A 24,962-nucleotide genomic window follows, 5' to 3' on the forward strand; every position below is an offset into this window, starting at 1 on the left:
AGCATGTCTGCTAAGAAAGCACTTGAAAAATCCATGCAGATGTTGACTACAAATACTTAAAAAAACCCTCTAATTATAATTATAATTACATAATTATGATTATATTATAATTAGGTACATTTTGAAACATTTTCCAAAATTTAAGTTTATAATATTCTGTTCTTAATGGAGTTGAAGTTGAATTTCACATTCAGTTGTCTTAGTTCAACTAATTCTGCTGGATCTCTGAGCCGTTCAGAATGATAATTCATAAGACTTTGCTAGATTAAGAGTCATACTTTTTAGGTCTCATGTGAATAGTTTTTTCCTATGGCTCACAAATGCAGCACTTTGAACTGTTTGGGATCAGGAAGGCAGATAGGGTCTAACTGATGTCATTCATATAAAATGGAAATGAATCAAAATCCTTCATAGATTAAAATGATTATTTTATATTCTCCATGCACATAAAATATACTAAACTATGGTATGAAATTTGTAATATTTTCTCGAAATAGTTTCATAGCTTTCTGTGAGGTTAGCATTCTGAGTGCAGAGGAAGACACTGCATTTTCTGTAGCATTAGGGTGAAATTTATTTGTCCATATAAACAGTAAATGCTTTAAGTCCTTATGGAGAGGCATCTACTGGGATTTTCAAAATTTCTTTTGCAGTTAGTAAAGGTATTCTAGTTATGACAATCTTCAGTCACTGGTTAAAGCATGTGATATTATTCTCAATGAAATTTTGTATGCAGAAATTTGTGATTGGGAAAAATAATAAAATTTAGGGTATGCTTCTGTTCTTAAGAAACAGTAATAATAAGTATAGTAACAACATAAATAGCACAATTAAGAATTTAGAAGCAATCTAGACTGATGGCTGTACTTTATCCATACATCAAACTGTTCTCTGATGCCCTGACAACATGACCAGTATCTCAGCTTTTTGCATCATTCCCGATCTCCTACTGATGATGAAAAATGTGCTGCATTTTTCCACTTAGAAGTGCCCATATTCCTTTTCTGAAGTGAAAAGGCCCCTACCAAATCTGTGGGGAACTGAACATTTCATAGTCTTTTAATGTGTTATTTTTGACAGTCTTTGGGGTCATTTGGAAACTATTGTCCCATATTTGCAGATAGAACTTATTAGGTTCCTTAAAGAATACTGCGGTGATATAAAATGCAGTTTCTTTACTTTAAAACATAGCTGCAGCACAAGGATAGGTTACTCCATCAGTTCATCCCATTAATCCTATAGTCTCTGTTTAATGGCTTTGCGTGTCTCTTAATGTAGACAGTGTCTTTATCTATGTCTTAGACAGTGATTGATGGCTAATAATAGTAGTTTTTTCCCATCTGACAGCAGTAGCAAACTGAAGTTTCTTGGGAGAATGCCTCTCCTTATGACATATTTCTAGACTTATTTTGCACACACACAAGTTTCAGTTCAATCTAGTATATTTGGGTGTTGAACTGAACTGGCCTGAACCTCTCAATCTTCAGAGGTTCATCTATCACAGAATAATGCAGCTGGACAGAAGGAGTTAGTTGAATAGAGGTCAATATGCCAACTGTTCCTTCATTTATTCCTGCCATATTAAGAAAGTTGATAGAGTGGAGCTAATCCATCTGCTCACAATTTATTCCCTAGCAATAAGATACAGTTTCACTATTTCATGACCTCACTCTTGGACTAATTTTATTAGAAGTCCTTCCATATAATCATTATTAATCACTTTTCATGTAGTTTTAGTTGTATGTAAGATAGTAGAAAAAGATGGACTAAAGAGACATGAAAGGATTTAATGAGAAACTCAGGTCAGCTTAAATCAAGTAAAAACCAAATAAAGTTCAGTCAGTGAGCCTACAAAGACCACCAGAAAAGTGTTCTAAATTAGCTCTTTTGCATGGAGCTTTATTCTGTCATGTCTAAAGTGCAGTCAAAAGGAGTTAGACAGCCTTGGCAGCACCATGAGGGGAGGCAGGGCTGCAGTGCCTGGAGGAGGTGGCTGGGTGACCTCCTAGGTTGATGGGCAATGCTGGCCAAGAGACTGCAGGGTCAGAGCTGACAGGTGGAGAGGTCTCACACCTTCTTTGTCAAGAGCACTCAGTGGGGTTTATCTCATCCACTAGTTCTCAGCCATGCATGGGTTTCTGGATGTCAAAAAGATGCGGGATTTTGGCTACATATTGATTGTATGCAACACTAAAAGGAATTTCTGTGATCTTGGTTATATTTCTCTTGTTATTTAGTTTAAAACATTCTGATACACTGATCCTTTATTAGACTGGTAGAGGTAGTCTTTAGTGATTTTGGCTAGGTACAATTTCAGAAATGAGATCTGAAGTAGAAATTGCCTGTTTTTCAGCGTTGAGCCCACCACTCCCATTGATTGTTAGGGGATTCATATAAATGCAAGAAGGACTTTTACTGAGTAGCTGACTGTGGAGCCTATACAGGTATCCTGGGTAGAAGTTTCCAAAGCATTCAATTCATTAACATAAGTCTACTTCCACCAAAAAATATGGTTTTAGCCACAGCTGTGAGTGAATAGAGTTGGATTATTCCATAAAATTCTGAAAATCCTTCCTTTCTATTTAAAAATGCCTTCTTGAGCTGATAGGTAGCAGCAGGTGTAGATGTTAAAAGTAACTTTATTTTTGATTTTGCTCTGTCACTGCTGGAGTACCAACTGTTAAAATGAGCACAAATTGACATTTTTTCCCTATTGGTATGACTTCTCCCAGCAAAGTCAAGGGCTTCTTACCTTCTTTCCTTTTGCTGCAGTTTCAGAGTAATCATTTTACATTAAGGTGGAGGTGGTGAAAAAGGTACAACAACAACTGAAAATACATTAATAGTTGAGTTTGAGTCTTTAATCTGAAGCATGACTGCATCTACAATGGTCTTTGCTGTACAACATTCATCCCATGACATCAGCTGCATGAGTATGGGTCAGCTTTACAATGCTTTGTTCCATCTCTCTCTCTCTCTGTCTTCACCTGTAAAATTTTTTAACTGGTTATGATTTTTTTTACTATTTATGCATGCCTGAGTAAAACTACGTATGTATATGTATATGCATAAGTATATAATTGAGAGGAAATATAATGTGGTTATTGAAAGGTGAACTAAACAAACAAAATTCTTACTAAATTAGGCACCCTGACTATAAATAAATGAAATACCATCAAATAATAGCCCCAAATATTTTGAAGGTAATAATTGAAAAAACTCAGTAACGGGCTTGAAAATCTGTTTCATCTCTGAAAGACTAACACATTATGAAGAATCAGATTCACTATAGTATAATCTGAAAGAGTCAAGGAAATTGTCATTTCACATAATAGATGGACTCCAGAAATTTTCAGTGTCTAAGTATCAACTGATGTTGATTACAAGCTATGTAGATGTACAGAAGAAAGGTTTATTCCTCTTTTATTTGCTAGTATCCAGAAAATCTTCCATAAAGTTAAAAGAAAGTTCACTAGCAAAAAGCCACATTGATCTTGTGTGCACTAAAGTACATAATGCAAGGGAATTTTTCTTTTGATTCTAATCCAGAAATTACAAGGACTTTGTTATGTCTCCCTTCTAAAAATGAAGGTTTGCAGGAAGAACAGACACAGAGCAACTATCATGTCTGGCTCTCGTCTTTGCAATGAATGATCTTTTGTAAACATACTCAAGATCACAAAATGTTTCATCTTTGGGCGAGGCAAGAAGGATGTCATGTCAGCACAGCATCTGAAGAAAACAACAGAGAACATACATGCATTTAGAAAAACCCTCAGTGTGCCATACATTTATGGAACTGCAGTAAATCTGTAGCTGCCATAGATTCATTTTGCATATTATATTAAATATGTCAATGATGGTAAAGGATTGGTACAAAGGTAAAAATGAAACAAATAAGTCTTGTTCAGGGATTCACACTCTCTCATGACATGACGGTTTAGATGTGAATTACAAATTAAATGCAAGCAATATCCCTTACTTTGAAAACACAACAGGGGGAATCAGTTACACAGTTCCCTGCATGTTGGTTGTAATTAACAAAAAACAAGCCACACAAAATTATTGTTAACATTATTGCCCAAGAAATGTGATTAAAATTAAATTTTGTTTGCTTGAACACATACCCTGGGCAGAATGAATGAGAAAATTTCTGTTATTTTATGTCACTGTGTTGAGGGCAATGGCAGCACATTCAGGAATTTGGGGCTCTCCTGTGAAGTCCTGTCCAAATTGTTTTACTGCAAGGTAGGAACTTTCTGATGTTAATGTTAGTTGAAGTTATACTGTCAAATAACTGTACAGCATGACCAGACCCAGAGACTCAAAACACAATTTCATACTAGAAGATACTTTCCCATTCATTTTGCCATAACAGCTTTCCCTTGTTAGAGAGATTAAGCAGAGAACAGGACAACCCACAAATAACCACTATTTTGTTGCTTATTTATGCACAGATATTACTGTAAAACTTTGAAGTCACTGGGAAGATTTTTTTATTTTTTTTCACCACCATGGACTTTAATGAGATCAGAATAATTGTAAGACAAGTATTTCATTTTGCCTTTTGATTGCATAATCAAGAACCACCAGTATTTACAAAATTCCAAGATGTGTTCATATTGCTATCCATATCAGTGGCATGTATTTTACTAATTGTCAACCCTTGACTCATTAGGACTTAATTGTCTTTTACTCATTGGTGCAATTTAGGCACAGGATCATAGATATAGCATAATTTCATGATAACAGTGAATGATAACATGTAACAGTTGTGAAATTAATTTTAGCACCATTTTAGAAAATAGAATTTTTTTTCCTTTAAGCACCTGTATTTCCTGAAGCTAATTTGGGGCATTTCATCACAGAAATGGATCCCATATGACTACAAATAGGCATACAAAATTCCTAAGGGAAAATAGGTAGAGATTATACAATGTGTAGAGACCACATGATGTTATATGAAAGGTATGTATATTTGCCTTAATAAATTTTCTCATATCTTTAGCAAATGTAGTATCTTGTATGTTTACTGTGGATGGGATAATTTATTGCAAAACCTTTGCATGGAAAAAGAATTCTAAATTTAATATTAAACTATATATTGAAGAGCTAAGGATGAACTAACTGTGGAACCACTCCAAATAACATTTTTACTCTCAAAGAGGATTTGAAGGTGATGTGGATAGGTACTGTGCTGTCATTTTCACAGCTTCTCTTTTAATTCAGGACTGTGGCTCCAAAATTCTCCCGGAAGAGTCCTGTGGCTTGCAGCCTCTTTCTCATGAATACCTCTCAACAATTTCACAGAAAGTGCTTAAGACCTGTGAAGCTGGAGACACGAAAGGTTTGTACTTTATCCCCCTTTTTTTCCTGAAAAGTAACTCATGCACCTCATCAAAGAAAAGCTAGAAACAGTATTAACTCTTTGCTACAGAAATGCACTAGCCTACACACAATAAATTGAACTGATCACTTGTAACAGTTACTGGTTTTTAAAATCAGATTAATTTATGTGAGAATTTTTTGTTTAATAATTTTCTAATCAGTGATCCACCACTGCATGTGTTATTGTCATGTAGTCTTTAAAATGCATTGAAATATTCCAACAAAACCACTTAAAATAAAAAGACTTTATCTTACATAGAAGGGATTTTCTACTCAAAATAAAAATTAACTTTAGAAAAGGAACACAACACTTCTATCCATTTGAATTTTGTATCTCCCCTGCTATATTAGAAACACAAAACTTGTTTTTAATTTTACTTATATTTATATCCTGAAACACAAGATGGATAAATCAAACATTATATCATAATCAATACAATCAAGACATGCCTTTGGTTTTTTGAGAATTCAGATTACAATAGATTTTGTCAAGGCGGTACTCATGTGAAAGTCAGTTTCATGAAGATTTATTTAAGTGTATTTTAACTACTTAGGTGTTTCTTGTTCATATTTAAGTTGCTGTAGTAGACAGTAAGTAATTTTGTTCCATTCTTTATTAGAGAAATTAAAAACAAACCAACAGTCCTCTATGTTCTACTGACACAACTGTTTTCTTTATCTTGCCATAAACAGGAGTAGCTTCTCACAGCAGTAAATATGCACAAACTTGTTGAATAATCAATAAAAAATAACAAGAATGTGGGAACTGCCTGAATGCATCACTTCACGCGAAACAGAGGAAAACAATACATTTGTCTTATATGGAGGAGATGCACAAAAGAGACGCTGTTGTTCCTAGCAGTGTATTTTAAGCACAAAAGCTGTGTATCATCATATGCAACAATATCAGGACATAAACTTCAAAACTAGAAAGCCCTAACCAAATCCACTGAATCCTTTCTTGGGCAGACAATCTCCTTCTTCTGATATACAACATACTTCTTTTGGATACTGAATCTAGCTAAGTAATGTATGATGAATGTAGTATATTTTACAGCCTTATTGTGAATAATATACACAAAGTTCAAACAGTCTTCAGGAGATCCATACTCAAAGGACAAGTATATATTAAACAGGGAAGAATAATTTGTGCTTATAAAGTGAATATTGCCAAAAGGTGTCTAAAGAGCCTAGAACAGGAGTCTGCAGTATCTGGCAACAAGGGTGTGATGGGTTGACTTGGGAATAAGAAACTCAGAGAGAAGTTCTCTCTAAGGGAGTTTCCTCTTTGGGGGTTGGGACACCTTCAACAGCCAATGGGAGAAAGTTAGTTTGCTCCGTGAACACACATTTCAAAGGAGGTAATCCGGAACTGAGTCTCTTTGTCTTTCCAGCGGCTGAGCAGGTAACACCAACCCGAGTTTCCCCCACCATGCGGGGGGAGGCTCGGGAGGCCGCTTGGGCCCCGTTTGCAAACGAGGAGACCCAATGGCCGGGAGGAGGAGAAGCTCATTGATAAGACCTTGACGGCTTCCTCCTCCACGGGCCTGCGGCTCTGGCGTGGGGGGCCCGGTTCCCACTGCTGTCGGACGGCCAGGCCTGCCCAGCCCCCACACGCGGCCTGGGGGAGGCAGTCGGGCGCTGTCTGGAAGCAGGGGTGGCCATGGGCAGTGTGGGGCTGCAGGTCAGCCCCAGAAAGGCTGATTGACACCTCAGCAGCCTTCCTCCATCCAGCGCAACCTCAGCCTGGCCCAACTCTTGCAGTTATGTTAAACTTTAACTCTTTAGTGCTCAGATAGGATTTGCAAAACCTCCAGCCTTCCTTTGAATATGAAAGGGAATAAGAAGATTTCTGAAGTCAGTGAAGCACGAGCTAAGTTTTTTAGATGGAAGGAGAATGAGGAGATGCTGTCAAAATGGCTGAAAATCCTTTTGTAAGCTTGTAGGGATGAACTGATGTACTGAATATTCCTGTAAACCATGGAGAAAGACATGGGGTGTTGGAGGTGTTCCATTTAATAGATGATTTGACCGAAAAGCACCTGTGTTGAGAATCTTTGCCTTGAGGAAAGAAGGGGATCTTGGTTTTCTGAGGATGAAGCCTGAACAGAGAAAAAGGAAATGAAGAGAACCTTTGGTGTGGAACATTTCATTCTTCAAAGTAATACCCCATGAGACAGATGTGGCCCACATCTACAGCTTTGGGAAGGCTGTGGAGTTGGGAGACGCGTCACGATTGCAGGTTCCCAGGCGGATGCAAATGGTGAAAAATGAAACCATTAGAAAGGGTCTGCATAGTTTTGATGTGTGTCTCAGCTTCCAACTGGAACTTGAAAGCATGGCTTTGTGTGGAAAATCATTCCAAATTCATAGCAGCCAAATGATATACCAATCCTGGCAATGAAGAATGGTAAATGGCAAATTCCCTGCTAAAGTAGTAATATTTCTTAAATAAGTTAAATTTTAAGAGAAGTCAAGCAATGTAATTTCCCCTCAGAAGACAACTCAATAATTCTGCAGAAGTAAGTAGGTGTCATACACTGTCCTGTGTCATATATAGAGGCTGAGGTGGAGCAGCAGAGATAAAGATATAACCTTGCTTCTTCTGACATTAATGGTAAAATTTAGAAGGCTGCTTTATAGTTCTGTACAACCAGGATTTCATTACTCATTTCTAATCCTTTCATGTAGAGCAGAGACTGTAATCCAGGGTCCAAACAAAGACAGAAGTGACTTCTTCCTCTCCTGATCACCATGGCACTATTATTCAGAAGAAGTTCAACACCTTACCAAATAAACATTTAATTTACACAATTTCTCTCTCTCTCTCTCTCTCTCTCTATCCCCCTTATAATGAATAAATTCAAATTGGAATATACAACAGAGAAAGTTTTTTTCCTTTATGTTTACATCATGGAATGAAATTTTAATTTTACTACCAAAAAAATCATTTTCTTTCAGAAGTTCTCCTTTGATTCACATCGGTTTGAACCAGCTATCATATCAAAATTAGCTCTTTGTCCAATATCATTGCATTACCTATAATACAGCAGTCAGCAAACATTAACCATGTGTTTGGCTTCTCAGAGAGAGAGAGAGAGAGAGAACTGAAAGAGACCATGAGAACCCAACTTGTGTTAAATTTCTGCAGTTGAATCAGGTTACTGCAGTCTGTAGAAATGTGGTTTGTAGCAGTAACAAAATCTGGTGTGTAAGATATCACAGATTCACTTCTAATTTTTTGTTGCTGTGACCACATATGTTTTAATTATATCTCACTTCCATTCTTCCTACAACAGTATCCATTTAATTTATTATTGTTCAAATAATTCTGTGTGATCCCTCTCTGCATTCAACAGCTGTCTGGATTTGGGTCCAGCAGAGACATAAATTTATGTCCAACAAAATGAATGTGTCCTTTGGTTACAAGGCATAAATCTTAGTTCAGAAATAAGTCCATAGGCCTAAGGCTATTTATTCTGTAGCAAATAATGTTCCGTTTTAAAATAGTTTTTACTTTTGTTTTTTCATAAATACAACTAGAACAAAAAGAAAAATATTTCCATAGCCTATATGCAGAGAAAAATATTTTTAAAGATTTTAGGGTACCAAATAAACACCAAATACAATAGTAAACTAGTCATAAATCAAATTAGCCTCAGTTTAGGGTAAATATCAAGCTAGAATACGATTTTTTCTTTATATGGATGATTGTTTAGCACTATAGAAAAATCTTGATTTTAAATTTGAAAGCAGAATATGTTTAATTGTGGCTATGACAATGTAAAAGGATAAATAAAAAAAGAAGAGACTGAAAGAAAAAGCAAAGCTATCAAGTGTACAGCCATTATTGGTTAAAACTTTAAATTTTAGGCTGATATTTTTTAAATGGAAGGTAAACAGTCCTAACTAATTATTTTGAAAGTATATTTCTTTTCATGCCATTTTATGAGAACAGTTTTAGGGAGTACTGGCAATGTTTAATCTTGTATCTTAAGCAGAAGATTTATGTATGCAACTGGTAACTACTCTAATGAGCCAAAAACCCCAGCTTTCACTCTTCCTGTGGAAACCTCCTACTTACAGGTTTTCATAAAATTTTGATAATGCCAATTTTTAATTTGTGAAGAAACTAACAGTGTGTCTCTCTTGCTCTCATTCACTTAATTGTTGATAGACTTGCCCTTGCCTGGTAGAGCCACTGTTAATGCTTTTGCCTGAAGCACCACAAAATGTTGCCTGATTGAAATGGTGCTGAATTATGTGCTGCTAAATTATATAATTGAGGAAAGAGCAACTTAAAATTGCAATGGAATATAAGCCAATATAAGCCAATTTCCAAACTAATATTGTTTGCAATTTTTCACTGTTGTCTTCTTTTTTATGAGATTAATTTTATTTTTTAACACAATCCTATTTTTTAAGGTTAGGAATGCATTGACCAACTGTTGGGAAATTGCAATAGGAGAAGTTCATAATAGTTTGATGTAAAATGCATAAATTTACATGTATCATAAAAAATTAATGTAAATTTAAAACCAGGCATTATTCTGTTAGCAATATATGCTAGTGCTTCCTAAAAATATGAATTTATTTCCATATATCCGTGTTCTCAAATCTTTTTGCTTTTGCCACTAGCCTTTAGCGTATGCCAAAAATTGGGGTTTTTTTGTTAATATACCTAGGGAGCTATTGAACATAAACCAAACTGTTTAAAATAAGCTTCTCAAAGTTACTTATCACTTTCAGTTTAAACTTCTATTGTTCAGATATCTTGGCTCCTCAATATTCATTTTATATAGTTCTACTTTTCTAGTTTATTATCTTTAACCAAATCAGCTGGTAAAAGTACGGGATGTTTAAAAGAAAATTCCATAAAATGAGGGATCTCATATGTTTTAGACATTGCCAGAACTTTTATATATTCGGGTTGAAAGAAAAATTACAACACCAGGAAAAAATTACTGAGTTTTCATATAATTTTAAAATATAGGTCACTGCCTGAAACATCTTTCAGATCATTTATTAAGACCTCTACAGTAGTGGAAAGGTCTCAGTCCAGACTTCAAACCAACCGACCATTCTGTCCCTGCTCTATTACTCAGAAGGTACAAAGTAGTAAAAGGTGTTTGCACGGCACCTATTGGTGGGTTATTGGAGACCTATCACTTTTCAGTCTCCTCATGAGACTGCTGTGAAGCTGGGAATGACCATTTAGTTGTGGATTGCGAAGTGGGAGCCAAGTGGCCATAGAAATCTTGGAGGGTCAAAGTATTCCCGGCCCCAGTGGTGGCCGGGAGAACACAGCCTGGAACTAAGGACCTCAAAGCCAAGGGAGGGTCAGCATGAGTAAGGGACTCACAACAGCCAGCCCTGGGAGGCTACAGTACGAGAAATTGTCTAAATTCAGCCTCTAGTGTCCCAGCTGAGGAGGGTATTCATTTGGAAGAGAACTCCCTGCTCCAGAACCTGATTACCCATTTTGTAACTTCAGATGAAAATTCAGTTTAAGCCTTTGATAAAAATTCTACATAGATTCTCTCTTAGGGACCAAAGTTCAGATCTCTCTTTTCACACAAAAATTACCAGGTTATAAGCATGCTATTTTCCTGTCCTACCGAATTTTGAACTTTCAAGTGGTCCTTAACTGAGTGGGGAATATTTCCTCTAACGTCTGTGTGGTTAGGATGCTGTGAACTTGCCCAGCACAGCCTCCACGAGGCACCCATGCCCATGGAAGCAGGGGAAGCTGGTTTATGCTCTCTGAACCACATTGTGCTCAAAGCCAATGTCCAGGGTTTGCTTAGGTTCAGTCTGCTATAATTTTCTCCAAATCATCTACAAGTGCATCTGAGGGTGGTGTGAGTATGTTCTGCACAGGGCAGAAATAGGGGCAGCCATGCAGGGTACACAGCAACTGGTATTGCACGGTTGTGCAATCCCACATCACTGTGGGATGTGTTTGTCCCTTAAATGTACCTGTGCAGGCTCCCATGCAAAAAAAAAAATCTTGATGGTTTTATTTAGAAGGACTTCTTTATCTGCTAAGATGACTCACCCTGCTACTTAAAAAACATAGTCACTTGGACTTTTGCTTAAGTGCAAGCACAGGCTGCCTCCCTGGAAATTCCCTTGCTCCTGAGGTAGCAGCTGACTCTCCCAAGGCTGCTCGGATCCTTCAGGGTTTCTTTGCTCAGCCTCCCCCTCAGTCCGTGGCCAGGTGAAATGTCAATAAGTAGCCTTCGGTTTTTTGCTGTGGCTTCCTGTGCAGCAGCAATCCATCAGACACAGCTGGCTGCTGAGCTGCTGCCTGGTTGTGGTGGTGGGGACAGACGTGATCTACAGGTCTGGTCCCCAAGCATTTGGTTTTGGGGCTGTTTTCTGGGCTATGGTGAAAAAAACATCTGTGGTAGAAAGGCCTGATAGCATTGACACAAGGACCTTAGGCCTATGCACTCTTCTTTGTGCAATGCCTTTAATAAGAGCAAAAGTAGGTTTTGCTGGCAGTTACATAGGCACTGGGAGATACTGTCAGCACTGTGCACTTAAAAGAGCTAGAAAAGTGTTTCTTTTGTTCATTTGAATACAAAGGCAGCTCAAAAGTTTTCTGTCTTCCTTCAGAAATTAAATCCCTCAAGCTTCCAGTAGGATTTTGGGAAGGAATAATTTTAGCAAATCAAAATAAGAAAACCATTTAACCTTAGATAAGTGATTACTAAAACCACTGATTTTTAGTAATGCCATTTTGTGCTCTTAATCTTCAAAATAATTTTTGTAAATAAGATCAGGCTATAATAAATCACATATGTTATTCATTTCACCTTACAGTCATCTTCTGAAATGTTTTTGTGAAGTCTGGGACAGTCCTCTGAATTCTCACAAATTAAAAGAAAATTAGTGTTTTGGAAGTAAAGTCTTAATCTTGCTTCATTTTTATATCAATTGCTCTCAACCATACACCCAAACTTTAGATGTTTCATTGTAGATGAGAATTAATCTTCAGACATGTCTGAATGTGAATATTTTTTTTGCATTCAACCTTCTCACCCATTTTCTTTTTCTCGTATCCCTTCTGTTGAGAAAGGACAAGCTGCTACAAGAAAGGTAACATGGACTGAGAAATGAATCCACAAATGACTGTCAAATTTGAGCATTTGCTTCTCTTTCAGGGAAAGCAGGAAACTCCCAACGTAGCTAAATGAAAAGTGAAAGGAAATAGTCTCTTCAAAGGGTTGAAGGTCATTTAATTTAGGGGAAACTCCCTTATGAGGTTTTTTTATTCATACATGTGTAAAATACTCAAAAATATCTTGCTTCCTGTGTAATAAAATACTCAGAGGAATACAGAGGAGGTGCTGACATTCATTGCTGTTTTCCAGGGCAATGGATTGTCCCTTGCCTCAGCTGCTCTGACAACAGGACCTGTGACTGGAGAGAAATAACCTGGCAGCCCCACGGCTGCCAATACTCTGTGCTGGCCAAGCCTGAGCTCCAGCGCTGCGTGGAAGGCAGAAGGGTATGTACCAGGCTTTATATTTTAATTCATTCCTTTTTACCTGGGTATTTAGTGTCATGAAGCTTTCAAATATTTTTAAGATTGATATGTGACAAAAATTCCTTTTTAAATAGAGAAATATTTGGGTGAAAAGTTCACAGGGATAAAAATCAACCATTGTCCATAATTTAGCCTCATATGCGGACACAGTTGTCTGCTGCTGCTTCACAAAGAATCTTGGGTCACACCGCTGGAGTTTCAAGACCCATCGTGCATGTGATTACCAGTCAGACCTGCAGTGAGTACACAAGGACAGCAAATGGAAGATGTATTTGCATTGTTGTCAGAGTGTTGTCTCATGCAAACTGATTTTCTTCTGCTGCATACCTAATGCATGGCATTGCTTGTGCACACTAATCTTACAAAGTCTTCTTGCACATTCTTTTCTTTTAGTGAAGCTTCTAAAGTGATTGCTTGGAAATACAAGGTCTCCTTAATAAGCATGCTATGACTGTTATACTGTTGAGAGAGAGCTCTGATCTGAGGCTCAGGTACCTTACTGAGGATACAAGTATCCAGAAAGTAAGTAATTAATTATTATAAAGCTTTTTAAAGTGTATTGTCTAGGTAATAAAATAGTTACTAAAAGTGGCATTTTGACAAAATCCAAAAGCATTTCCATATAGACAAATACAAAAATAATAGTCTTTAAATTAACATTTTCTCCTTAATTTCTGATCAATTTCTTGCCCTGCACAAAGTACTTTATTGCCATTTTTCTTTATTTCTGCCTGTGGTATTTTTTGTTACTACAGAGCTGCAGGTTACTCCTAGAATATTTTTCTAAAATAATATTGCTTTTTATGACAGGAAGCTTCATTTGCTTCTCCTGTACAAAACAAGGTCTTCTGGATTGACCACAGAAAAAAATATTCAAGAATTAGATTGCTTTGCTTTGATCTTTAATTTCCATGGACATCAGAGTGCTTTGACAAGCAGTTACCCTTTGGTCAGGCAACTGAAGGACAGCAGACAAACAATATGCCACTATAGAAGTAGATTGCCAGGGTGTATCTGAGAGGATTTGCTGGCATTTCCACACCCCAAATCTGGACTGCTCATATTCATGAGTGTCAAAAACAGGACAGCATTTTTAAAGGGTCTGTTTAAATCAAGTAAATTAAATTAGTGTCTGTGAAGCTTAATTTCTTAATTCAAATTCCATGATGTTCTAATTCTCTGAGGTCACTGATCTAGTCTAGTGTCAGATGACAGACAAATCCTAAGTGAGCTACATTAACACCTTGAGAAAATCTCTGTAACTAATAGCACTTGTTTCCCATTGTGCATCTTTTACAGAAGTCTCCTGACACTGTCTGATAACCTTTGCTGCTCTGTAGAAATCTGTTGAATAACCTCTGTTACTTTTACACAGATGTATATTGAATTGCTTTATTCTTTTAAAGTCATCATTCTAAAGCATGTTCCCTTTTTGGTATATTTCTCCTATCTCTTTCTCTCAGATGCTATTTTTGTCACAACTTCATAGTGATTTTAGTTTTGTCTGAAATTTTGCAATAGCATTTTTTCTTCTTTTACCAAATAAATAAATGTAGAACCTGGATCAACTCCTTTATGTCAATACAACTTAAGAACTAAGAGAGGCTTTCTTCCTACCAAAGTCAGATGAATAAAAATAGTTCCATTATTGGCTGATAAGATCCTGATTCTGCCTTTGATAAGTCAAGCTTTGGAATTACTTTACCCTGCCCAAGTGATGTAGTAGAAAAAGATTTTTTTTCATCTGGTTACTGAAAAAGACTTTTGTCTGTGTTATGCAGGATTACTTAAACCTGTACTTACTTAGACCTTTTATATAGGCACTATTGAGTAGTAGGAAGATATAATTATGAACAAATGCATGTTTATTTTAAAATATATTTTCATAACCATCTTTAAATATTTATCTATTCTCAATTGTGATTTTAGTTTTGATTTTTTATATACTTTGTGTCTAAGTACTACAGAGATCACTGTCTCAAACTGAGTATCTTTCATATATATAGTTTCCGTAACAAAATAGGCAGAAGGTTTCAATGCCGGAAACAAAACCAGGTGTCAAAAAAAAAAGCACAAATGCCAAAACAAAAGGGCAGTGTCATCAGCCCAAGTGAGGACACTGAGGTGATCTGGAATGCTGTTTGATTTACATTTCTGTTTGCTGAAGTTAGCTAAGAACAGCAAAACTCATTCATGTGTCCACCCGAAATAGGCTCAACTAGCCTGTGTGCCTCTTTATTCAGGGGTTTTGAATATTCAGCTTGTGTAAATTTGGTCTCTGGATTTCAAAATCCCTTAGACAGGACATCTTTGCTGTTGGCAAGGACAGAGGAATTGTATGCAAGTTTGCTGACAACACCAAGCTGTGTGGTGCCATCGACATGCGGGAGGAAAGGGATGCCATCAAGAGGGACCTTGACAGGCTTGAGAGGTCGGCCTCTGTGAACCTCATGAAGTTCAACAAGGCCAAGTGCAAAGTCCTGCATCTGCATCAGGGCAATCCCAATCACAAATACAGGCTGGGCAGAGAATGGACTGAAAGCAGCCCAGGTGGGAAGGACTTGGGGGGTGTTTGTGGACATAAAACTCAACATGGCAGCCAGCAGTGTGTGCCCACAGCACAGAAAGCCAAACATACCCTGGGCTGCATCAGAAGCAGGATGGGCAGCAGGCTGAAGGAAGTGATTTTCTCCCTCTGCTCTGCTGAGACCCTGCCTTGAGTAATGTGTCCAGCTCTGGGGTCCTGAGCAAAAGAAAATTTCTGACTTCTAGAATGAGTTCAGAGGAGGGCCCATGAGTGGATCACTGGGCTGGGGCACCTCTCCTATGAAGACGGACTTCACAGACAGAAGAAGACAGGCTATGAAGACAGAGTTGGGGCTGTTTAGTCTGGAGAAGAGAAAGCTCTGGGGAGACTTTAGAGCAGCCTTCCAGCATCTGAAGGGGATCTAGTAGAGAGATGGAGAGGGACCTTTTACAAGGGCATGTAGTGATAGGACAATGGGGAGTGGCTTTGAGTTGAAAGAGAGTAGATTTAGATACCAGGACGAAATTCTTTACTCTAAGGATTGTGAGGGTCTGGCAGAGGTTGCCCAGAGAAGCTGTGAACTTGCCATCGTAGATCCAGGCTGGATGGGGCTCTGAGCAACCTGGACTACTGGAAGGTTCCCTGCACATGTCAGGGGGTTGGAACTAGATGATCTTTAAGGTCCCTTCCAACCCAAACCATTCCATGATTCTATGATCATGAAGACATAAACAGCATCAGTATGTGATTACATTTTTTAATTTAAATAGGAGGTGTTAATCTACTGATTAACATTGTCATATTTCAACTTTGTTAGCTGGAGGCTGTTTTCATGTGCTTCTCTATTAGTTTTATAAGGGAGGAAAAAAAAGATGAAAAAAAGCCTACTTATACTTCTACTTTTAATTAATGTGAAAGCATTCATGGGAAACATGCAATATTTTAGTGCTGTGCTGTGATCCTGACTTGTATTCACTTCAGCAAGTGATGAATTAAGATGTAAAGTGAATGCTCTTTTTGACTGAAATGCAGCACATGGAAAACCAACTCTGTCTTTAAGTGCAGCCTTTCTGTTTTTCTCATGTTTCATATAACAATGATAAGAGGCAGCAGGTATCTCTTGGTCACTAATTTCTTGTATTCGTCAGTTTTTCTGAAATATATTTATGGTCATCCAAACAGAGCACTTCGTTCCTAGCTGCATCATAATCAAGCCTTCAAAAATGCTTTCTAATTGGCTTTCTAACTCCATATTTCTTACATTAAAATTGATTTGTTTTCCAAAGCTCATCTGAGATTGATAATCTTTCTCTGTAACCGAAATCCATTTCCCTGGCTATGAGTTCCAATTGCTTTCACATCACCATTAACTGCTGTATTAGTTTGTGTGCATATAAAACTGTTTGAACTAAGTTATTTCTGTGTGTTTGGTTTAACCTGTCAGGTTGAACACCACACAGTTGTTCACTCACTTGCCCACAGGGATGAGGGACGCAATCAGAAAATAGGTAAAACTTGTGGGTTCAGGAAAAGACAGTTTAGTAGAATGGAAGAGGAAGGAAAAATAGTAGTAAAAATGATAATAATTGCACAAAATAATGCACTATGCAATTTCTCAACACCCACTGACCGATGCCCATTCCATCCCAGAGCAGCAGCTGCTGCCCCCCAACTAATTCCCCCCAGTTTTATTGTTCAGCATGATGCCAAATGGTTTGGAATATCCTGCTGGCCAATTGAGGTCAGCTATCCTGGCCGTGTCCCTTCCCAGCTTTTTGTGTCATCATCCTTTCTATCCGGGAAGAATGAGAAGCAGAAAAGTCCCTGACAGTGTAAGCACTGCTCAGCAACAACAAAACCATCAGTGTGTTACCAACATTATTGTTATCCTGAATCCAAACCACAACACTGTACCAGCTACTAGGAAGAAAATTAATTCTATCCCAACCAAAACCAGGACACTTGGTTTCATAAAAACATTAGACCATCTGTAGTGAAACAATAACACCCAAGCTGATGGAGACATGAGAAAATATGTACATGCCCAGAAACAGTTTTATGAGGCCTTATTTTGCTTTATGATGTGTTAGCAAGAATAGTCAGTCATATGTTTGTATTTCATACATAGTAAACAGGAAAATTTTGAAGTGCCGAGGTTAAGGTGGAGATGGCTGAGTAGATTTTCTTTCAGTACACTTTTAATATCAGCAGTCTTTTTTCTCTTCCACTTTAAAGGTAATGAGATGCTGACTGTCTCATTCTTAGGGAACTCCATATATATGTCCTAATTGAATCAAATAAATTGTTCATAATAATATATTAGATATCACAGTAAAATATATCTATATTATGTTGGCTCAACAAAATTCTCTGTAGCTGTGATTAAGGACTTTTTACTGTAGGACATACAAATGTATTAAGATAATGCTTTGATTTTTGTACAAGATTGATTTTTTACTTTTAAAAATGGACAAAGGAAAATGGGTTCTAACAGGCTATTATTTATCCAATTAGCAGTATATAGAAAGTTGGCTTCAATAGCAGGAGGGATATATATTTTGCTTATCATTGAGAAATACTAACCAGAGTTTAGTATTAGAATAAAATGCCATTGAGTCAAGTGTAATTAAGAACAGGAAATATGAAAAGGCAATATTTGCTGAAGTACTTAAAATTCAGCTGTTAAAACAGGAATTTTAACTTATGATTTCTTAATAATATTTTAGAATTAAGTAGTGTTTTGAACTTACAGGTGTTTAAATTTCCCAAGTGTGGTTAATTTTTAATGATAGGTCTGGTTCAGAAGTGAATTCCACTATGTTTACACAATCTTTCAAAGTCTTTAAGCTATAATGGAATCTTTTACACAAAATATTTGCAACAGAAGAGAGTGAAAGCATCTGTCTGTGTGGAAATGTTGTCCTTTGTCTGGTAAAATTATAACCTTATGTTTGTCTGATCATTTAGTCATCCTGCAGACAACTGCCCCATCAACTTGCACAGTACATGGCTAAATCTTGTGCCAGACTTGTAAAACAAATGAGATATGGCTTACTCTGTCACCTAAGCCATCATGTTCCTCATTATTATCAAAGAGATAAATGCAGAATCATCCTTGGAGCCTTTTGTTCAAAACATATTAAATACTACATGGCACATCCAACTACAATGGGTTAATTGACTGTATAGAAATAAATGTGGTTTTAGTTACCATACATTCAATTACATTGAGAGATTATTTTAATTCATCAGAACTCTTGAGTTAGTTGAAGGACATAGGTTTTCTTCCTCAGGCTAAACACCACTTATTTTAGCCTTTGAGTCCTCCAAGTATTTGCTAAAAATGAAACTGACTTGCAAAAGGTGGACTTTGAAAGATGCTTCCTGATGGCCTGCATACCTTGTGCTAGCTCTGCACAAGGGCAGTTTGAGAAGAGGGTAGGACTATCTACAGATTTCCTCTTCATCCACTTCAAATTTTTTTTGTTTTGTTTTGTGGAGAAGAAAAATTAAAATTTGGGGTTTTTTTCCAGGATTTATACATCTCACATCATGGTTGAACCATTGGTTAGAAGCAGATTGTTGTATGTAGACAAAATCTTAATGGATGCAGTGTGTGCGCAGATGTGCTGATGATGTGCTAAGCATCCACCAGCCTGGAGTGCATCAAATTACAAGAAATGCACACCTATCTTTCTATCTGAGATCTTCTTTCAACTTATGAGAGAGCATTCCTTTCAAAATCCCAGCACACAGTCACCAGAGGATGACTGCTGATATTGTCCCATGATGACTGCACACTTTAGAGCTCTCTCTCAGAGCTAGAGGGCAGGGGCAGGTTTCACATATTGCAGACCTAGTTTTCATACCTTTCAAAAAATGTGATTTCACCGTGGAAGACAGAGTTAAACAAATCTGACTGATGCCAGTGGTACAGTCCTGATGTGGCTCATACTTGAACAATCAGACTTCATGACTGTAAGCTAATCTGGTTACTATAATTGTCTGACATCTTTAAGGATGACCTCCCCTTTTGATCTGTCTTTCTCTACAACCACAACTCCACTTTGGCTCATTTCTTTCTTTCCCACTTGCAGCAAGCCTTGACTATTCTCTTAGCAGACCTGTTTCTAAAAGTCTAGGTTAATTTCCCTAGTGGTACAGCCTGTATTCTTAGCCGGTGTGATGTTGCTATCTTTCTCATTCCTGATTTGGAAATAGGCTTAGTGCAGTCTCATCAGTCTTGCAATGGTATTTGAAGATGTATGTCAGGGCCTTAACAGTTGTCTGTTTCATCTAGTTATGCTAATTGCTCTAAAGGAATCTGCTCTGACTCCTATTGTCAGAACATCAGGACAACAACAACAATAGTAATATGCCAAGGCCCACGTGATAGTTTCATATGGTGCCCAGTATAATGGCATTTCCAGACTAGACCTGCCACTTTAAGACATGATCATTTCTTCTGGTAGGGGTTCACTAAATGACTGCACATAGTGCACTTCCATCTCTAGATTTTGGCCAGAAAGGTACTCCAGGGCAGATGTGAAAATTCATTCATGGGTCCACTGTTTATGTGTATGTACCTATGTAGGTATAGAAAAATTGCAAAGCCCTGAAATGCTAAATCATGTAACAGTGTCGATTGGGATGTGTGTATGTGTTTTGCTCTAATTTTGACATTAAAAAAAATTGGGAAAGAGATCTTAATCTTTGATGCTCTGCAGTGTTTGAGACTTAGGAAATGTTTGGCATGACTCTTCACACCTAAACTGCACAGTGTTAGCAAAAAAAGACATCTGTGCATCATGTTCATTGACATAGCCATGGTCGTTTTCTTTTTTTTTTCCATGGAAGTTGTTGTCCTGCTATTTGAAATCAATAGTACATGAGATTAGATCAAATATAGTCAGAAGAAAACAATGATGAGAATTCTAGTCACACGAATGAGATAAAAATTTCCCATCTGCCAGTTTCATATAATTAATAGTTGAATATGCTTCTTTGCAGTTCCCATGTGCTGTGATAACAAATGGTGTAATGTGATACTAGAAGAGAAGCAGTCTTATATGTTCTACTGACTGCTGTATGTGTGTAACCTGGTAGGGCCTGTTTGTTATTCTGCTAATGATGTGTTGGGTTTTTACAGAAATGTTCTCACCCACATTACAAGCTCATGATGTCCTTGCTTGAGAATATCTGAGAATTGCTTTTTAAATAGATATTCATCAAGATACTATAGTGATGGGCTTATGAAATGGAGATTAAAGAGACATGGGTATAGACTGGCTGGAGAATCAAAAGATTTTGCAACCTAGAAGAATGGTTGCTTAAAACCTCAAGTTAACCTACTTTAGAATTAGGACATATTCTAAGCATGGACTCTCTTCCTAATTGTAAATAATTTTATGCATGTGTGTGTCTGTCAGAGAGGGAAAGAGAGAATATCCGACCAGTCCTTCCATGGATCCAAGGATCCTTGACTTCTGTGAGTCATATTATGCTTGATTTAAAGAGGTTTCTTCTGACATGATGTGGAAAGCTGGAAACTCCCTTGCGTGTAAGAGAAATACTTGTGCAATAACAGTGTGAACAGTAGCTGTTTAAGAATATCCTCTATGAAGTGGCTTTGAGAGGTCCAAGATGGGAGTTAGAAGATCCTCTGATCTCAGTGCTAATTTTTATTTGTTTACTACCATACATAATCTATCAAGGACTTCTCTGCAGCCCACAATGGGCAAGGCATGGCAAGTTGAAGGCATTGTCATGTATGTTCTTGTTATTAACATCAGATGAGGGTAGGCTCATCTGATATTCCTTCTCTTCTGTGGGAAGTATCATTGGTACACTGTTGTGGCTTATTTTTAATCACAATAGGTTAATAGTGGGAAGTGGAATCAGTTTTCAAAACTGACATTCCTGAAGGGAATAGATAGATAAATAGATAAATGTGTTAGATTAGTGTAGTCCAAAATACCTCTACCATATAAAATCTCTAAAAAAAACCTTTGGAAATATATCTTTAAACATGTCATCTTATGCAGCCTGAATTTTTTTTGCATAATCAAATATTCAAGGTGTAAGTGGTAATACATCAAACTCCAAATCAAATTAAGGAACGAAACAACAAAATCCCAAGTTATGGGATGCCTACTACCCTGAGTGCCAGAGGAGGTAGAAGAAGCTGAGTACTTCTGTGCAGAGAACAGGGCTGTTACTGTGTGATGGCTCTGTGGGGTTTCTTAATCTCAGTTTTACTTGTTTGCTCCTCTTTGTGGATTTCTGGCTGAGCTGATTGGGGTAATTGATTCTGCCCACAGTTTCACTGGCAAACCACAGTGAACGTGGGTTCTCCTACTCTTTGGACTTGCTTTCTATTACCTGCTTCATCAGAAGGAAATTCTAGTCCTATCCACTCAAAATAGGGAAAAAGCATTACAATAAAATTACTACAACACTTTCGATTCTGTAGTGTCCCCATACAGAGATGTTCGTTTTTTCAGATGAATCTACAGAATGAGTAGGAGTAAACCCAAATTTAACTTTATTCATTTGCAAGTTCAGGGTAGTCCAGCAGAGACTGCTATACTTAAAGTACTGTCATCCTGGCAAGATTTCTAGCTCCCTTCAAGCCATGATGCTTTCTGGTCACATCACACATGACAGGACTCTATTCAGATGATCCTCCACCCAAATAACTCCCTTTTCTTTCCCCTTTGAACCTGCAGAAAGACCATCCCTCTACAAATAAGGCAGCAGCTGCATCCTTCATGAGGTGTGTGGGTGTGGGTGTGTTACTTTGGTATAAATTCTAATGAATCCCATTTATAGAAGACCAATGCATGCTGTGTAGGAACAAACCACATGAAAAATTTTAGGAAAAAAGGCAGGAAGCTGCAAGCAATCATGAGTGCAATTGTGTACTAGCAATTAGAAGTAAATATAAACTTAAGCAAAAGAAATTATCACCAAGGATGAAAGATGCAGGGCAAATTTTGCAGCTATAGTCATCTATAACCTGTACTTTTTGCCTTTAAAATACATAATAAAGCTTTTTTATTAATCAAATCACACCGATTTTGCTAAATTTAGTATTAAGATGCCAGGGTACTTGCAGTTTACAAAGATATGTCTGGATATTATGAGAAGCATTTAAAAACCTCCCAACTACCTGTATTCTTCTATTAGCTTTTGGTTTCTGGATTGTGCAACTTTTAAGTCTTATCTCTTCCATCTGAAGATTCTTTTTATAGGTGACTCAACTAACAGAGGCATGATGTATTATCTAATTGAAAGAGTGAATAAGACTCTTCAGGAATGGCAGAAGACTCATGATGTTAAATGTTATCACAATATCAATGAGGGGAAAACATTTATCAGTTACTCCTACTACCCCCAGTTCTGGATGAATGCAAACCAGAGGCCAACTTTTGAAAAAGCACTAGAACAGCTGCTGCAGAGGTACTGCACAAACTCTGTATCTGTATCTGTATCTGTATCTGTATCTGTATCTGTATCTGTATCTGTATCTGTATCTGTATTTGTTTGTATTATCATTCTATTCATGAATGTGTTTAACACATTTTACAATTAAAGTCAGTAAACAATAAAACATAACATGCACAGACCATATTGTGTGGTTAAAAAATAGCTGAAAATTACATCAGGCATCTGATCAGGGTGCCAGATACAGTTCAGTGAAATGCAAAGCAATGTAGTTAAAATATTTGCCATCTGTTTCAAGCAACATGTGTTGTTTTTCTTTTCTGGGTTTCAGATCACGTCCCCTGGAGAACACACACCAGACCGTGTTAATTGTAGGTGGTGTTCAGTGGCTTAACTCCAATCACCTGCAAATTATTCAAAAGGTGTTGAACAGGTAATGTTATGTACTTGGTGTTATTCCAGTTTTTGATATGATAAATTTTGAGAAACAACAAAAATTTTTAAATACAAGCTTTTAATTTGTTTTTTTCATAGGTGTGTAGTTAAGTGACTTGGAAAAAAATAAAACTTGTATTGTCTTTTGATGTGTCTGTGTGCTGGTCATGGATTGAAGGCATAAGTAAAATATGTGTCCTTGTTTTTTTTTAAATTTGCAAAACAGGGAAAATCTATCAAACATCCTGGTAATTGTCAAATCCATAGGGATGGGCTTTCACCTTCCAGTGGATGGAGTCCATTCTCTATCACAGGTAAGCTACAGTACATTTTGATCGCATTTTCATGGAATACTTGTCATGCCATCATTAATTTTGCTGTCTGGTCAAAATATGTTATGTCTGCTGAGCACAGTGTAAATGGATCAAAGGACGATTAATGTTTGTATTTGCTCATACTATTTACTAATAGGGTTTCAAACCAATTTCCTTATTTCATGGATTCTGCTGCAATCAGAGACCCATTTGAGATGTCATGCTTAGTCAGCTGTCTCAAGAACCAGAGGAAGCTCCAATATTAATCCTGCTGCCAAAATTCAGAGATTGTGCTGGGGATAAGCAGATTGCTCCTCATACTACATTGTGCATAGGCCCTCCCCAGGCTTCCTCCATGGTTACTGCTGGATCCAATTCACTTGTCTGGATTGCACAACTCAATAAATCTATCTTGACCCACCTATGAAGCCAGAACATTACAGAGCAGCTGGAATGTACCAGTGAATCCAGCCTGTTATTTGCACGTTAATCAGATGTTACAATCAGTTTAAATCATATCCAAGACTCTCAGAGTAACAAACGTGCTCATTTCAATGCACTGTGTAACTCAATTAATTATTTTTATTTACAACTTGGACAATGATTCTCTATCGAACACACATAAAATGCCTGGATGAGAAGCACTGGAAGGCAGAACAGAGTAAATGATGCCTACCAGTGCTGTGTATCATGCTCCAGCTATTCCCAGGTGTTGAAAAGAGAAAATTACTGCCTTTCACAGATTATGTACAGCACTTCTTGTGCTGGGGACTAGCACCCACATTCTTTTGCAACCAAAACACTCTGCTGTATTTAGCATATGACTTCCTGCTACTCTCACCCTTCTCTTTGCTACAGACTGCCCTGTTGGATTTTCCCATTCTTTCTAAGTTAGTACTGCCTATCTGCCTTGTCTCTAGTGAATGCCTTCTTATTGATTCAAACCATTTTCCTAATTTATCTGGAGAACCTAAATAGAAGAGTAAGGAAATTGTTGTCATCATCACGAAGAAACATTTTCATAGCTCCTGTCATAGTTTTCACAAAATTCAATCCTAGGATGAAGAGCTTCAATTCAGGGTATGTGACACAAGGATAGAGTATTAAAGGCTTCCTAAGACTTTTTCTTATTCATTAAATTTACAAAACTCCAGAAATCAGCTACAGTGCATAACCAACATTCTTTTTCCTTTCAATATTGGAATCATATGCCAAATTACCCATCTGGTTTGTATGCTCTAGGCTTCAGGATTACCCCAGCTACTCTCAAAGGCCTTTTGTCTGCCGTGTCGAATCC

The 24,962-nt window shown here is 37.3% G+C and overlaps 1 protein-coding gene across 3 annotated transcripts in view; it reads left to right on the forward strand.

The window, feature by feature from the left end:
• CPED1 (cadherin like and PC-esterase domain containing 1) overlaps positions 1 to 24,962 on the forward strand; it is a 154,360-nt gene that overhangs the window by 121,952 nt on the left and 7,446 nt on the right. For all 3 annotated transcript variants that reach the window (XM_088165705.1, XM_014877707.2, XM_088165706.1), the window contains exons 17-21: positions 5,230 to 5,347; positions 12,768 to 12,904; positions 22,711 to 22,931; positions 23,248 to 23,349; positions 23,578 to 23,665. In XM_088165705.1, coding sequence (XP_088021831.1) covers positions 5,230 to 5,347; positions 12,768 to 12,904; positions 22,711 to 22,931; positions 23,248 to 23,349; positions 23,578 to 23,665 — 666 coding nt within the window. The remainder of the gene's footprint in view (positions 1 to 5,229; positions 5,348 to 12,767; positions 12,905 to 22,710; positions 22,932 to 23,247; positions 23,350 to 23,577; positions 23,666 to 24,962) is intronic.

The sequence above is a fragment of the Sturnus vulgaris genome, chromosome 5 (genome assembly GCF_052056855.1).
Source record: "Sturnus vulgaris isolate bStuVul1 chromosome 5, bStuVul1.hap1, whole genome shotgun sequence".
Taxonomy (NCBI): domain Eukaryota; kingdom Metazoa; phylum Chordata; class Aves; order Passeriformes; family Sturnidae; genus Sturnus; species Sturnus vulgaris.